At 41.6% G+C, this 16,667-nt stretch overlaps 1 protein-coding gene across 1 annotated transcript; it reads right to left on the bottom strand.

The window, feature by feature from the left end:
* Nucleotides 1-5,069: 5,069 nt before the first annotated feature.
* On the bottom strand, nt 5,070-16,667 carry LOC122574130. Its single transcript, XM_043741334.1, has 3 exons — nt 16,215-16,667; nt 15,411-15,608; nt 5,070-5,250 (listed from the first exon to the last, which is right to left on the bottom strand). The coding sequence occupies exons 1-3, from the start codon at nt 16,288-16,290 to the stop codon at nt 5,099-5,101; spliced, it is 426 nt and encodes a 141-aa protein (XP_043597269.1). The 5' UTR covers nt 16,291-16,667; the 3' UTR covers nt 5,070-5,098.

The following is a 16,667-nucleotide window of genomic DNA, read 5'->3' as shown; positions in this document are numbered from 1 at the left end:
ACAATGAGTAGATATAATTATTCGAAAACGTTTTGCAATTCTGATTCAGGCTAGTTATATCAAGCTAATAACAAGTTGCGATCGTAATTACGATATTGAAGCGATTATCCAAACATCAAGCCCTATATATAAAGAAAATAATAGTATAGTGTCGCAGATTTACGTGCAATTAATTCAACAACCATCTTTTTCATTGAGTTATTATAATTTTAATTTCCTGTTAATTTTGAACAACTCCATCATTCAAGCTTTCTTTCATTCCAATTTTAATTTTCAGTTTCTCATCTCGACATTGTCTATGATTCTATCGTCGACGGATCATTATCACGAGATAATACACGATTTTTAAGATGCGTGTCTTTTAATTGTTACGCATGAATGTTGAGACTTTTGTATAGGCTCATACACATACCGAAGTTCAGGAGTTCAAGACATAATCGCCAAGATTAATGATGCTACACATTAGTTACGCTGGCATCTATCTTTTTACGTGTCGCAATATTTACTTTCCGATCCTTCGTCATTTATCTCAATCATTCGATCCATGTCAAAGACAAATTGACGGAAAATTAAATTACACGTCGTAAAAAGTTTTTACAGCCCTAAGCGTTTGAAAGTAACGATGAGGTAGTCGTAGGTAATTACGAACACCGGTAAATACCCTATTTACTTGTTAACCTCCAAAAAACAAAAAAAAAAAAAAAAAAAAAAAAAAAAAAAAAAAAAAAAAAAAAAAAAAAGAAAAGTACACGGTTAAAAGATCACACGAGCTTTGCTTCGAAGTTCTATTTCCTTTCTTGATAATTCCGAACAACATCCGCTAACGTGCTCGTCTTTCCTGCGTGTTCCTGCACGCAGAGATCTTTTATATAATCCATCGATAAAAAGATCTAGCTAAAAACTGATGTTCTATAAAACGATGATTGTGTAAAGGTAAAAAGGACGGATAAAATAGAAAAGAAAAGGAAAGGAAGAAACAGTAGAAATAAATATTTCCAACGTTCAGAGGCCATACGTCCCTAAGCATCTTTGGCGCCATGACTCAAGGTCGTGGCGCCATGGTAAGAAATCCGTGGATCGCGTGCTGAATTTAAGTTTTCGCTGGTCTATGTGTTGCGAGACTTTAAGACATATAATAACGTTATTTTCTGGCGGCTCCTCGCAAAGAGTCACGATTCGTTGGTAGCTGTGTTACGCGGAAGCCTGCCAGCTAAACGTTTCGAAAGGGATTCGATACCCCTGTTTTCCTTATTTTTGCGTTCTTTTCCGTCTACTGGATTTCCAGCCGAGCTTGATAAAACGGACCTAGCGAGCCGGGCGATTTCCTCGAGACGCGTTTTGTTCTCACATTCGATCGAATTGAAGCGAGCAAACAGAGATTACATTAATCAAGAACAAGGTAATCTCATGTGGTTCGCAGCGAAGAGTGACCGTTCGTTCGCATTCCCGTTTCTCCAAGTACATATTCGTTGGTCGAAAAAATTGACTGCGTAAACCAGTTCTCAGTGGCGATAAAGCTACGACTCTCCGCAGAAATCGACAATTAATTATGGTTCGGCTTATCGTGAAACGTTTTGAGACGAGCATTCTCAATTAAGTTTTCACCGAGAGATCGTAGGCTGATACCAGCTACGGAACTTCCTAATTCTAATATATATTCTTTTCGTTATTTCTAAACTGTTACTGTACGGACGAACTAGTTTCCGAGCGATTAATCTCCAGTGCTAGGTCGATTAACCCTGCAATTGTGTAATCAAACTGATCGCATTTCCTTCTCTCTCTCTCTCTCTCTCTCTCTCTCTCTTTCTCTTTATATATATATATGTCTATCTTATATATATAATATATTATAATACATAGAATATTAGAATAATAAATAAGCGTTTTCCCAGGCGGAACTTCTATCTCGCATCATTTGCATGTTCAGTTTTTACGTAAAACAAGCGCTGGCACATAAATTATCGGGCAAACAAATTACGCATATCTCCGCTACAAAGTACAGTGGGTGAAAAAAGTATATGTACACCTAGTCTTTTTTGAATAAATAACTGTTTCCATTGATAGTTTCGATTATTCCATTGCAATTAATATTTGATCTGCATCCTTTTAGCTCGTATAATGGTTTCTAGCCTTCTTCGCATAGACTCTTTCTTTTTGTTCGCACTTCGAGAATCACTCGCCGTAGTCGTAGGTCGGTGCTGTTAGATATTTTTCTTGAAAGTAGCTAGAACCTGGTGGTGCAAATACTTGTTTCATCCACTGTGTTTCAACCGTTGTCAATGACATGCACGAGTCTACGAACATTGTTGCGTTCGCGTGCTTCGGTTATCGCAATTCTATTCGTTTATTATCTTAAAATGTTTAAATTTACTGGCTAATTATTCGACAAAGTTACGTTCCTATTGCTCAACAATGAGCAGTCATATACATATTGAACACACGTGGATGTATTTCTGAAGGGTAAACCGATTGCGACAATGAATTATTATCGACGAAAGATAGTCAAAATACAGAAAGTGCAACATTCTTGTTGCAAGCAAACAGAGGCATAAATTAAAATATTTAACGTTCCTTCTTTTTTTTCTTTTTCGCTTGTCCGAAGTGCCCGTGTTTGCAAACCTGTTTCCTGGGGCAAATAAGACGAAATAAGATCTCATTATTCTTAATTACGCGTGTTGTAATTTACGGTATAATTAACCTCAATTAAGCTCCATAGATCCATATGACATTTCCAATTAAAATACAGTCGTACATTTTTTACTTATCCTGCAGCGGGCAGGTCTTCGAAAACTCTACGTGAATTTAACACATTCGCGACTCCGATTAGGCCAAGCCTTCTCCAACGATTTCGATTTCAATGTAGGGATACGACGATCCTGGTGCAATCGGTATCGTGATCGATCTGACGAGCGCGATTATAATCATCGTGCGTACGTGTCGCGCGAATGGCACAAAGCTCGATACACGACCGATCGATCTTACAGGAACGTGCGTAGCATCGAGAAATCAGTTCGGCCATGAATCGTCAGGTCAATTTGCGTAATGACTGCAATCAACAGTCCTTTTTATCCGATTTTACAATTGATTCAATATAACGAGTTGACACTTCCCGTGTGTTTGCGAACAAAAAGAATGACAAATGATTGAAAATAATAGGTTCGACATTCACATTGTTTCTATTAAATACCACTCCATTATGTTTATAACTCTTATAAGTAATTAAGATAAATACTATATTTACTTGGAAAAAATGAGATAGACTTAAAAGATTATTAGATAGATTACGTTAATGATTCCAGTTCAGACCTACCATCTACTAAAACAATAACGTAAAATCACTTCGACTTATCGCATGTTTATTTGAAAAAAAAAATTATTTATACAAATGAAGACTGCCTTCATTTATAAATAGACTGCGATGTAATCCGATACAACCTGTTAATGCATTCGTGACAGATTTAGGTATGCAAAATGCACAAGATACGAGCAAACCATAAATGTATATGAAATATTCTAAGTATAACATCCTTTATGATATTTAGCGAATGAAACGAATCTCTGTTCCATTTAAAAAATACTTAAAATATCCAAAGTTATATAATGTTTAACGCATCTCATATTCTACGTTTTGATTCCGTTTCTTCGGTTCTGCGGTAAAATAGAGATTTGCATAAACGCTCGGGACCTGATGACGAGCTGTATATCGGAAGCTTTTTATTAAACAAGCTTATCGAAATAGGAAACAAAGATTTAGTAAGGAAATCGGTGACTGCAATGGCGTGAAATTGCACCGAGCCAGATCTGCGGCGGAAGTGGATATCTGCAACGTACACAACTGCCGCGTACAATTACCTCGTTTTCTACATGTTGCGCGAAGAGAGGAACGATTTCTAAACGGACTGACGTTGCCACGAACCAACGGAGGAGCTAATATGCGCGCTACGACTAGCTGTACAATCTATGTACGCGTGTACGAGCAGCACGCTGGGTATTAAGTAGCGGTATTTACGAAGCCACAATTATCCCCGTTTTCATGCCGACGATCTCTGGAACGGCGAAGGTTCGGACGTGGACTACGTGGGAACTTCTCTTCCGAAGCTAGTCGTGCGGACTGCGAAGTAACGATCCTAACGCTCGCTTTTAGGAAACGCTACGAATACACAAGAGAGGTGGCCTTTTAAGATGGTTCGCGTGAAAGCGTTCTGTACAGCCGATGCCCGATAATTAATCAAACACGTTTCGTCTCGAATTAATGGGAAACTTATCTTTTTTCCGAGAAACTAGGTTTCGCCATGGCCGAAGAAATTTGTCAAAAGAATTTTTAAACGATCCGTGATAGGTCGGTGGATAATCGTGGGATAATTTCCGACTTGTACGTGTTTCGTGGAAGAAAGAAATAGCCAGCGAACATGAACGGGATTGAAAAAGTCACACGAAAGGATTTAGACCTCTCCGTCGGTTTAATCTGAATCGTTTCAAGGTCCTCGCGATAGATGAACACGCGATCAGGTAGATTTTTCAGACAGAGCGACGAATTTCGTGTTGGCGAATGTTTAAACGGTGCGCACGTTTAGGTGAATTATTCCTCGCGAGCTAAGTTTAGCTAGACGGAAGAAGGTTTCTTTCTGTAAAAAAAAAAAAGAAAAAAGAAAAAGAAAAAGAGAAAGAAAAGGAACTAAAGAAGAACACAGTGATCACGAAAGATCCCTCGTTGGACGAGTTGCTCAAACGCTGAAATTCTTGGTCAAATAACGCGATAGGGACACTTGTTGCCGTACTATGAAATCTCAGGAAACACGCTAACAACTCCATGTGTTTTTGCCGGTTACGAAGGAGGGTACAAAGTTCGCGACACGCACTCGACAATCAATTCTAGCTAATAAAGTTAGAACGTTCGAAAGAGCGATCACCTGGTTATCCAGTGTTGTTATCTGCGCTGTTATCGGCGCCGCGAGCACTGCGTCGTTCGTATTTGCATTGGGTCGTGATTAAGAGAGGGGCGGACTGAAAAACTGGCGAAGCTCTTTTTACATGCGGTCAACGCTCCTTCGCGCCCTCCCTTTCTCTCGTACTGCTCGTCACCCCGGGCATCTTGATGTCATTCTACATTCCCCGCGATGCGGCGAGTAATTAAAACGTAGTCAGTGCTATTTGAGATCCCTCGACGGTGATTAAGCTTTCCTAACTGATGCACGTATGCTCCGGCCGGCGAACTGTCCTGCATCAGCCTATCCTCGTTATTACGTCCACCTGAAGCAACGAATCCTTCGGTTATGAGAAAGCTCGGCAAATCCGCTCGAGCCTCTTCGATCGACCGAGTAAAGACGTTTTAACGCTGGTTTCGCCAAGTGATCCTTTCTTAAGAGACGGATAATCGCTGACGAGCTCACGATCCGTGATAATATCTGCCAGACGACTTTCTGATTTTCTCTCCCTGGCCGTTTCCCGTAATTTCAACTGGGTTGTTGTACGAGATCGTTAAGAGGCTAAGATCGTCTTTGTTTTGCGTTAGCCAGCGCGATTACGCGGAAGACGTTCGAGGCGCTAATCTCTCCCGTTTCCGGAAAGGGGATGTCAGACTCGGTTGAAGATATGCTACGTCGCCGCTTTGTTCAATAAATTCATTGCGTTAACCAATTAGCTCGGAGCGACAACCTCTGAATTCCAGAAATCCAAAGGCTGCAACCCGACGGTTGCAAGTCTTCCCGGAATGCATCCTCGTAACGAGACATCAAGCTAATAATAAACGACTGTTTGGCTGCGGCGAAAATAAACTATACAGTGGCTGCGATAAGCGTTGCCACATACCCTTATTTTCGAAAATGCTGCTTATTACGTAAATGCAAATGTTCGAGTATTTATCATTTATTTAGGTATAGATTTATAAGTATTCGCGACTTCTGATTAGATATGTTATTAAAATTCTAACGGAGGTATAGAAAGGAAAGGGCAGTCTTGGAAATGGTGGCACGTATTTTAAAGGAAACACGAGGTTTCGACAGACCCACGATTCCCGTACATTCGATATTCGGCCAACGTATTTAGAAAATGGCGGATAGCGTGCCTTGGGCCTGACGATTACTCAGGAATGAAGGGATACCGGTATCGCCACGCCAGAAACACGATCCAGCTGTAGCAAGAGCTGCTGGCGCCTTCCACACCCACGTTTTACGCGTGTGCGGTGTTCTCCAAGCGATTACGGAAGTCGTATCACTGCCATTTGTACCGACAAATTGGATCGAATAGAAAGCGGCAAATTACCTTCGACACGCTAGCTCCGCAATTTCGAATTTTAGCCGTTCTTAATTTTATCGGGGCAAGAAAGAACGATAGCCATCGACGCAACGGGGACGCGGACGCCAGTTTCTCCGAAATAAATCTATTACGTCCGTGCCGGGAACGAGGTTGCCCCGGAGAACGCGAACAACTTCAGCATTTTATACGCGTTACTGCACACGCGAATACTTTATGCACGTATTACGCGGAGCGTAATGCGAGTTTTATTGCGGTTACGCGTACTGCCACTTTTCTTACGGTGCTTCGGGCGTACCGCGAGCGTTAAGCCAAGTACCAAGAGAACTCGGCTTAAACAAAACGATGATATACTGTGCCGAACGATATTAAAAACTGGCAGATGTTGATGTACTGCGCGAAAATTACCGGCTGTCGCGTCCGCGGTATGAGTCGCGATACTTAACCACCACCGATGGGTAATGCGTCATTAATTGAATCGGACGTAATTATGTCGAATTGTTGCGTAACTATCGCCATTATCGATGAAAAAGATTAGACTAAATGGACCTCGAGCGGGTTAAGCTAATTACGTTTCGAGTGGATCGCTTCAAAGTGAATGGAAAATCGAGATAAACGAGAGAAGAATGAGAAGAAGAAGCGGTGGAAAAAGAAAAGAGAAAGGGGTCAGAGATGGCGAAGAAGCTCACGGTTCTCGTGTATGTACGAGCTTACGTGCCGTTTCCGAGATTTCCAAGAAACCAGCCGGAAATGACAATAAAAATAATCACTTCACAAAACTCTGAATCCAGACTCTCTCCAGGCCGTATACCCGTTACCGGGATGCGGTAATGACACCTAATTACTTTCCACCGCTCTGCACAGAGACTTTGCTCGATTTCGAACAGTAGCGTCGCTAATTTGCACGTGGCCGTTGCGTTAATTAATTCGAGCAGGCGAAACGGCCAAGTTGTCGCGGATGCAAACGCGTACGGAGAGTCTACCGCTCGTAAAAAGGAATGTCGGTCGTAAAATTGCATAACATCGTCGAGAGAACAGAACCTGTCGAACCGTATTTCTTTCGACTCTTCCACTCTCTGGTCCGAATAACTTTCTACTTTTTCCATCTACGCACGCTCGTCGAAACATCGTCTATCGGTTGTTGGTCGGATCCAACGTGAAACCGCATTAACGACGGGAAGAGGATAATCTTTCCACCATGAGTTCGTTGTTGGAAAATGATCGACATGCTTTTCAGTCTCGTCGGTTTAATATCGTTCGCGAAGGAAGCAGACGATCGATAATTCATGGAACATTGCAGAGTCCGATGACACGAATTGATATGGCGGCGCGATCCTTCGTCGATTTTGTTTATTTTACACCGATCCCCTTACACGGCAGTCGATGAACCGCGGGTTTGTATTACCAGGCGGCAAAATTAACCCTGTTGAGATTTTGTGTATCATTTTCAATGGAACTGTATTCTTTAGAAAATTTCTTCCTGGGAAACATATGATTTCTCGAATCAATTCCAATCAACGATCGCGCGAAAGAAGGGTAATTAATGCGAAAAATGAATGTAAATGCATTTTTCTTCATCTTCTAATTTTGATGCAACTTGGTTTCTTAATGAGAAACGGCCACGACATTTCAGGGGTGAATGTTACGTTCGATCTCTATTTTACTTTCCCGTCGTTTAACGACGATTTCTAAAAACTTTTCGTATTCGTCAAACCTGGCGTAACAATCGAACGTTTGTACATAAATACTTACTTTCGCTGGGGCAAAGCGACCGTGCTACTGACGGGCCACCATCTGCGAAATTGCTTCTTGTCGTGGCCCGTCCTCTTCGTTAAGGTCGCGGTCTCACGAGATACACTTAACGCTTTTCCACGAACTGGACTCGCCGCGTTCGCGAACTCGGCCAATTTTCGAGCTGGCTCGTTCGCAGATGCGCGTCTTTCAAGAAAATTCCGTAAATACGTCTTTGTGTCATTCGGCGATTACATCAGTCGACGAAAGCGAAAGAAAAGAGCAATGTGCGTGGATTGCGATTTTTACGAAACCTAGTTAATAAGGGACTATGATCAGATATCGCGTTTCACGACAGTTTGCACTATCCTGATTTTCCTGTTTCCTCCACGAATACAATTGTGCGACATGTACGTCATAATCACCTAACGATTATATTTTGTGTCTACTTGTTTTTCCTCTCGTCTATCGGTCTCCACCGATAATTTCCTTTCTGCTCCTAGTCGTGGGAACACGATGGATCGAATCGACAGATGCGAACAGGTTCCGCGATACTTTTAAAAATTATTCCCCGATGTTACATTGAATTCCAATTGGCTATAGGCTAAGCAAGAAACTCGAGGTGTTGTATGCGACAAAAAACTACACTCTCACACTCCAATACTTCTAGTACCATGCGAGAGCGGTTGAGAAAAAGAAAATGGGTAAATAGATGAAGTATGTTTTTGCCGTCACGATAAAATTGTAAAATTAGGTCTTCCCGTAATTACCATGACTATCGTTACTTGTTTGCGATATGTATATGTGTCTGTGTGCATATGCTACTTTGTTGAAGCGGCCGGTCAACTGGTCGGACAAAACGTAACCGACAAAAATATACTCGTTTCTTGCAATAATTCAATACACGGTTGTACGATACAATTTTAATTGTTAAAGCGGATAAAAGATTGCACTCAGTGATAAGCCGAAGATTAACATTCTTTTCATTCGAACGCTGAAAACATCATACTTCCCGTGACAATTATAGAGCCAGAAAAGCTTCGTCGTTATGGAAAAAAGGAAATTCTCCGATCCACGTTGCTTAACGTGGATTCTTCCTCGTAACTGGTGCGAACTTAGCTGCCTCAGCAATTATCGCGCACTACTGGCACGTCCAGTAATTATCATCGGTCGTTTATCCGTATCCTCGCTCCGTCGAGATTATCGTAGCGTTGGCCGTTTCGCGAAGCAACAACAGCAGCAACATCGAAGCAGACTGCCGTTTCTCTGGATATTCTCTGCTTTCCGTTCTCTCTTCTACGGTTTACCTCTCTCTTTCTCTCTGTTCTACGCTCGAAGGATCCTGGAAGGATCTCGGAAGGCCTCGTGGAGAGTCGGAAACTGTGCTGGCTGGCACACACGAAGTCGAAAGAGGCTTCGCAGGTAATTGCTAGGCCGACGGGTCGATAATGAGCCCTGGCTTCGGGGAACCGATTACACCCGGCCCAAGCCAAAAGCAAAGTCAGAGCCGAGAAGAAGAGAGAAGAAGAGGACGAGGACGATCCAACGGAGGGAGAAAGTTAAGAAGAAGGGAACGAAAGAACGGGAGAAGAGGGCGAGTTCCTACGCTTGAGACGTTTTGTTCAATCCTCCATAGGATACACTCGCGGTTAATCCCTTCGGGGATTTTGCGTAATCCACTGATACGTGTGACTTGGTATTTGGTAGAAAAGTATTTATCTGAGAAATTTTAAATAGCAGCTGCGATGCCCACCTCTTGTCTCATTCGTCGATTATAGTATTGTCACGTTATCATTCTTCTTATTCTTATATTATTCTTTCGTTATGATCTTTGCGAGACTTATTCGGCAAACATCGAGAAGAAATTGAATACTTCGGAATGTAGAAACCTATAAAAGCTGTTTGAAGAAATTTCTTATCGAAAAATCCGATTCTAACGAAATCTTTCTTAACTTTCGCCGCAAATTTCCGGAACTTATCATATATACTTATCTACGTATTTTAACAATAATTCAAACGATCAATTACCATTTGCCATTGTAACATGGTGTGTGTATATGACACATGTCAGTTGGAATATAGGATTTCCGTATGCGGCCCTAATTCAATGGCCAGGTACTGTAATATATTATACTTGGCTCCTGTCTAAGTTTAGCAGCCGCTCCGTTATACGTATCTTCATTTTGTAATATTGTTGGGAAACAGTTAAGCGCCACGATAATCCCGGGGCATCAACGAGGAGCAACAAGCTGCTCGATGAACGTCGATAACGGAACAAGTAAGTATAACGGTCGAGAAACGCATAGAGGATAAAGGAGTTGCATAGGGAAAAAAGGAATAAGAAATTAAGCGATATAATGCAAAAACGTATCAGCACGAAGGGGGATTTATCCTCGGTGAGAAAGGTAGGGAAAAATCGTGACTAATAGCTAAATTATCAGCGACAAGCTGTCGATGAGAGGTGAAAGACGAGGAGAAATGGGAGGACAAAGAAGAAGAAGAAGCTCTTCCTGTATCGTGCGATGAAACCTGCCTAGATCTCTCGCTACCGGGATGAGAGGTAGGTGATCTAATTTCCCGCGCAGTCGTGCAGAAAATGATCCAGGTCGCGATTACGAAACGGCTTCCAGTCTTCGCCGGGGGCAACGAAGGCGCCGTTTTTACCGCTCTCTTTTCGTTTCCATGCACCGTGTGTAATAATCGCGGCGTAGCGTTATCCGCTTCCCGTGGAACAGTCGCGCCGTTCCAAATACGCGGAAAATTATTAGTCGAACCCGTGGCACGAAACGCTTCGATGTGACCTCGAGAAGTTCTAAGCTCTAGAAGGTGATCTTGTTTACGCGCTACTCCGATCCAAATGTATCCGACGTCAACCATACTCCGTCATTCGATACATTAAACCTTCGTCACATTGCCACTTCTTAAGGATGTTCGTGTGCTAAAACGTTCGCAAGATAATTACTTTCGCGCATCCACGCTTTTGTATCGGCTTTGAATATCCTTCAACGAATAGATTTATCGACGTCTATCCGTCGAATTAGGGAAGAACGACAAGATTCGATTACTCGATTCGACTCGGTTATCACCGCGGTACGATAAATGGAAAACAGCTGGCAGATTGCTTTTCCTTCGTGTTGTGAATTTCTTAATCGTCCTGAGCAACGTATTCCTTGTAATTAGAATTTTTTGAATAAATTCTACAATTTATCAATCAGATATTCGAATGAGAAATATTTCGAACGATGTTCAGACTCGTGCATGTACAATATGTAATGAAAGGAGGAATACACGAGAAGTACACGTTTGGTACAAGCAGCGTGGAGGCCGCGATGATGCCTTTTCGTGGCCTCAAGGGCCGCTGGTCCCGCTATTATCATAATGAGGTAGAAAACGTAGATATTAACGCGAGGTTAGTTAATAGTACACTTATCCGAGGAACGCAAATAGTTCGTGGTTGAGGAGGGATTTGCCTACTGTAGAGAAATTTCTTCCTCCGCGATATCTCTTTTCTGTTCTTTCCCTCTGTGCCTCGCATATCTTTGAAGCAAAGCGGCCGTAAATCAAAAGTGACAGAATCGGATTCTCATCTGCATAATTCGCTTATTTTATTCCATCCACGTGCTCTTGCCGAGCCGTAAATGTTTGAAGGCTCATCAGCCCTTTGCAAATTATTAATCTCGCGTATCCTATTACGAGTAGAGGGGTTGATTAACTTTTCACCATTTCCTCTCGTTTCTTTCTAATTAAAAGTAACGCCGTAATAACATATTCCGTGTATTACCTTTTCCCACAATAAATTTCCCGGCATATAAATCGTGTTTTTGATTTTCGCGCAACCGTGTTAAATATGCAACGCAAACAGATTAGGCGGCAAGGCCCTAATTCAACTTTATGGTGTTATCGTGTTCGATCGTCGTTCGGAGACCATGTTTTTTCAATAACGACCACCGAAACTACCCGTGTCTTCGCCGTCAAAGAAGAGGACTCGATGTCTTTATTCTCTCGACAGTGTTGCATAATCTGTAACAGCTGCGGCGATTTGCTCGGTGGTTGTCCGCGAGGTGGATCGTCTGCATCTGGTGCCACAGTCCGATTTTTTAGCCGGTAGGCAACCGTGCTAGTCACTGGAGAAATGGGCAGGCCGAAATGGAGGATACACACACAGTCGGATCGTGGCGATCCGGTGGCGTTTCGCGCGCGGCAAAACAGGGAGGTGCCAATTTGCAGGTGCAAAGTTCACGCGACGCTCGGGGTAAACCGCTAATGAGGGTTCGAGTGGTACGTGCGCGCGACGCGTGTAGATTTTCTGGGGGGGCAGGTTAATTACCCCGCTGTCCTGTATTATGGCGCGTGCTTTTTCGCGTCTGTTCCATTCTATAATTCCTGCCAGCTTGACAATGTAACCAACAGTTATTTAGAGCGATGCGGTTGTTGTCAAATGCTTCAAAGTTGCGCGTTCGTTCTCTCAATTAATGATAGCTCGTTAGTCGTGCAACGTTATAATTACACTTCCCTTTTTTTTCATCTCTGGAAACGACAATCTATGCACTCTTTTGCGGCTCGTGGAATTGTAAAGTGTCATAAAATGTAAAATTTAGACCCTGTTAACCTTTATAATGTCGATAAGAATTACAACGTGATCTAACAACTGTGTAGAAGAAAACTTTGTCCGTCTAAAAAGGAAAATCGTCTTGTACGTTGACATGTAATCATAACGTTAATCATAGTTTTAATTATGACATCACCTGTTTGTATAGAAATACATAGTATTTCTATATAGTATTTCTGGATTTAACAAATCGTTTTCTTTCCCAATTGCGCTACATTGAGGTATTTCTTTTAGCTACTATCATAACAATTGGAGAAACGAAAGAATGTAATTATTATGTCTTTTTCAACGTAACCCTCAATTATAATAACACACTTTATATTAGCGTTTCTCAAGTAAGTATCATAATTTATCGTTTGTTAGAAAAAAGAAGACATATCGATGCTTCGACAAAAAAACATTGCAACACATTTCCAGCTTATTCTATATAACTATAATTATGATATTATCTCAAAGCTTTATATTCGTCACAATGTTCTATTAAATAACTGCCGATGTGTAATTGCAACGACGAATACGTATTAATTACAAGCTTATATAGTAATTATAAACTTACTAGTTGCAAAACTTAACAGTTTTCCGCCCCCTCGTAACACACGACTTCAACAATGAAATAGCTAACCATTGGCGATTAAATAAACAAGAATACAACGAATAAACAAAATTTTAATTCACGAAATAAAAGAAGTTGATATATATTGCCTAGATTATTTAAGAGAAGGATTTCTTGGCCGTAAGAAAGGTAAGATCTTTGATTCCTGTAACTCGTAAGGGAGAGCCGATACCACGGGTACCTTTCCTTTTACTCGTCTCTTTTTCCTGTCGGGCTTAGCATCCCTAGTGGCGCCTCTCTCAGGATATAAATTAATTAGATTTGTGTGGAGGTGTGTCAGCAAAGTGCCGGCACTGTGTTTCTTGCCCTACGACTGTCTGCTCTGCCGCGCGTTTCAACTCGACCGAATGGCCTACTCTCCGCTATCTACAGATAGTTTCATAACCCTTCGAATATATTTATTCCTTCGCGTAAAAGTCCAGCCGGTTTCCTTTAAATTAGTCACGCTGGTATCTAATCGACTCTACTTCGAATATCTAAAATTCGTTTATGTATCTAGTCATGAATTATTAAAATATCGAAAACAGTAGATACCCACGTCCATTTTATATCGCCATTATATTTAAGTCAATGATAACATTTGCAAATAAAATATATTTTACAAAAGCGACGCTGGAGGGAAAATGGCCTTGCACGAAATTCTTACGATGGAAATTTATCAAGAACACGTGCAACACCTTTGAAGCAACGTATACGTCGACAGGTAGGTCTGAGCATAACGCATGATGTATGGTGGGCGTGAAACGGGTGTAGCAACATAGTAACGTTTACTATATCGGCCAGGGTTGTCTAGCGGTTCTCCAGACGAATTCGTGCAACCAAACCGCAGCTGTGGAATTAACTTTGGCGATACCGCCAATATCGATCTTCACTCTAACGATTAAATCTCGAGAGAGTGCCTGGTCCCAACAAAAGTGTAACGTTTCACGCTTTAACAGGCAGAAATGGAATAATGGAAGAAAACGCGAAAATAATTCCTTTGCATCGTATTGTCATCGTATGAATTTCCCTCTCGATAATTACCTGTCATCAAGTGATTAAATAACCCTTTATGCTGAATCGTTGAACGATGAGGGCATTAAATCACCGCGTCGTCGTCTTTTCTTTCTTAGTTTTACAAGCTTGTACTTGTCATAAGTCACGAATTGACACGATACATGTGTAGAAAGTGTCTAACGAATTACAATGGGATAAAGGGACGTACAAATGTCATTTATTATGCATCATTTCGAATAACAAGCGCGATTAAAGTAAAAGCGAGAGAAAATATATGTACGTGGGTAAATATCGTCGATAAACGGATGATCGATGTACCTACGCGGATAAGTTACCCGCTTTATAATACGTTCACCGTAATTGCAAGCCTGTTTTAACAATTCCACCTCTGTACACGTGTCTTAAACGATTACATAATAGCGAAAAATGTTAGAGCACAACTAATGAATTGTAATAATCTTTTGAGTTTATCTTGTGACTAAACTAATGTCAACGTTTATAGTAATAATTTGGCACAATAATCTTTTAGGCATACAATGTATTCAAAAAAAAAAAAAAAAAAAAAGAAAAATACAGTTTGTAAATTTCGACATACTTATTCTAATTTATGCAAGAAATATCAGCTTGAAAAGATTAAATGTATTATGTACATTCCCGTTCATAAGTATTACGACACTTGCTGATATCGTATAGGACGCCATAATTGATATAGATTATTAGAGAAGAGATTAGAACGCCAGGTTTTTATATTCATGTAAGATAATCGTTTAAAACACGCAATTATATTTACAAGCGCTAATTTGTAACTATTATGAGATAGTGATGAATAAAATATTTCTTGGCCATCACAATCTTGTGATCTAAATCCCACGGATATTCAAATTCAAATTAAATCGAATAATAAAATTCTAAGTGTATCGAGCATCTGGATTTGATTTATGAAATCACTATAATAAACGTGATAAGAGAACCGATAATTCGAGTATTTAGATTGATTAAATTAGTGATGGGAAGACGCGATAAACATAAATGATAAAAAGTTCGTATTTTGATAAATACGTTTGACTAGATTACTATAATATCAAATAGTATCGATAATATCGATAATAATCTTCAAAGATTTCAGATAGTAAAGTATATATTTGGTCATCTTAAGTATCCTAATACTTATGAACAGGACTATATGTGGGTACTGAAATAAAAACTCACGTTTATGTTGCCGAGGTGTGTTGGAGGGCTGATACCCCTGCGGCTTCCGCCGCCTCCGACCTCCGCGTCCAGCTTGCCGGTTCGACTGACCTCGTGGATCCAAAAAATGACGACAAAAAGCGTCGATGCGGTTCCGTTGATCTTCGGTGTAACTACGTTTGTTTTTCAGAACGGTCTGTCTATGCGCCACTGTCCACACTGAGCAATAAAGAACACTATGTCACAAACTTGAATCACTAACCGGTTAACAGAATACGGAAACATTCTTTCCACGAGTCACTGATATATCGTGCCACTGCTTGTGTTCAATTGAACGAGAAATTTTCCACGCCGCCCTTCAAAACAACGAAGAGGTAATATCGAGCCAGTAAAAACTAAGTGTGCGTGGCTTCTTGTTTACAACGCGTGTATTTCAACCTCACGATGTGTTATTCGAAGTTTAGCAAACACAGCGACTACGACACCGAACATTTCTCAGAATTCGTGCACTAATTGGTCAACACCACAACAGAACTGCGAGGAAATTGGATAAAGTACAGTTCAGGGTTACCAAACATGTAAAATTTATAACGAAGCACTGCTCCTTTGACATTTACCGACATGTTTGCGAGATATCGATAGATCGACATAGAGGCCGCGTTTCGAAAGGTTTACGACAAATGCGAGGGTTGAACGTTTCAGATAGCTATACACGCGATCGTGGCTCGATAGACAGCAGCGAAGCGGTGCGAGAATCGCGAAACAGATCGGCTAAGAATCGGGACCGATCTCGGTTCGATCGGTGACATGCGCGCGGCTACGAACCTGTTCGTCCATTCTTCGCCCCCTCGACGGGATTAGCGCGTGCATTCGTCCGGTAGCGATGGTGAAAAGCGAGCATTCACGGGTATGGACAATGACGACGACGACGACGGCGACGAGTCGGCGTGGTGCGTGTCCGCCTTAAGGGCCGTCCGTCGCAGACGCATGCTCGCGGCACGTTGCAGCCTCTCGCACTGACCGCGCGTAACACGTAAGAGAGAGCTGCGTACCGTGTACTTGTCTCTCTCTCTTCCTCTCTCCCTCTTCTCCTTAGAGGAAACTGTACAGCTTTGTCACGCTCTCGACAAGCCGTTCAGCTCGCGTGTGTGTCTCTTTCTTTGGCGATCGGTGCGCGGTTTTGCCGTTCCTCGTGGTGGTCGCCCGGTTGAGAAGGCGGTAAACAGGAGACACGGATCTCGTCACTCTGGACTCTGTTTGAATCTCTTGCGTACTAAC

The sequence above is a fragment of the Bombus pyrosoma genome, linkage group LG13 (genome assembly GCF_014825855.1).
Source record: "Bombus pyrosoma isolate SC7728 linkage group LG13, ASM1482585v1, whole genome shotgun sequence".
Classification (NCBI taxonomy): Eukaryota; Metazoa; Arthropoda; class Insecta; order Hymenoptera; family Apidae; genus Bombus; species Bombus pyrosoma.
This window is presented reverse-complemented; position numbering and strand designations above follow the sequence as displayed.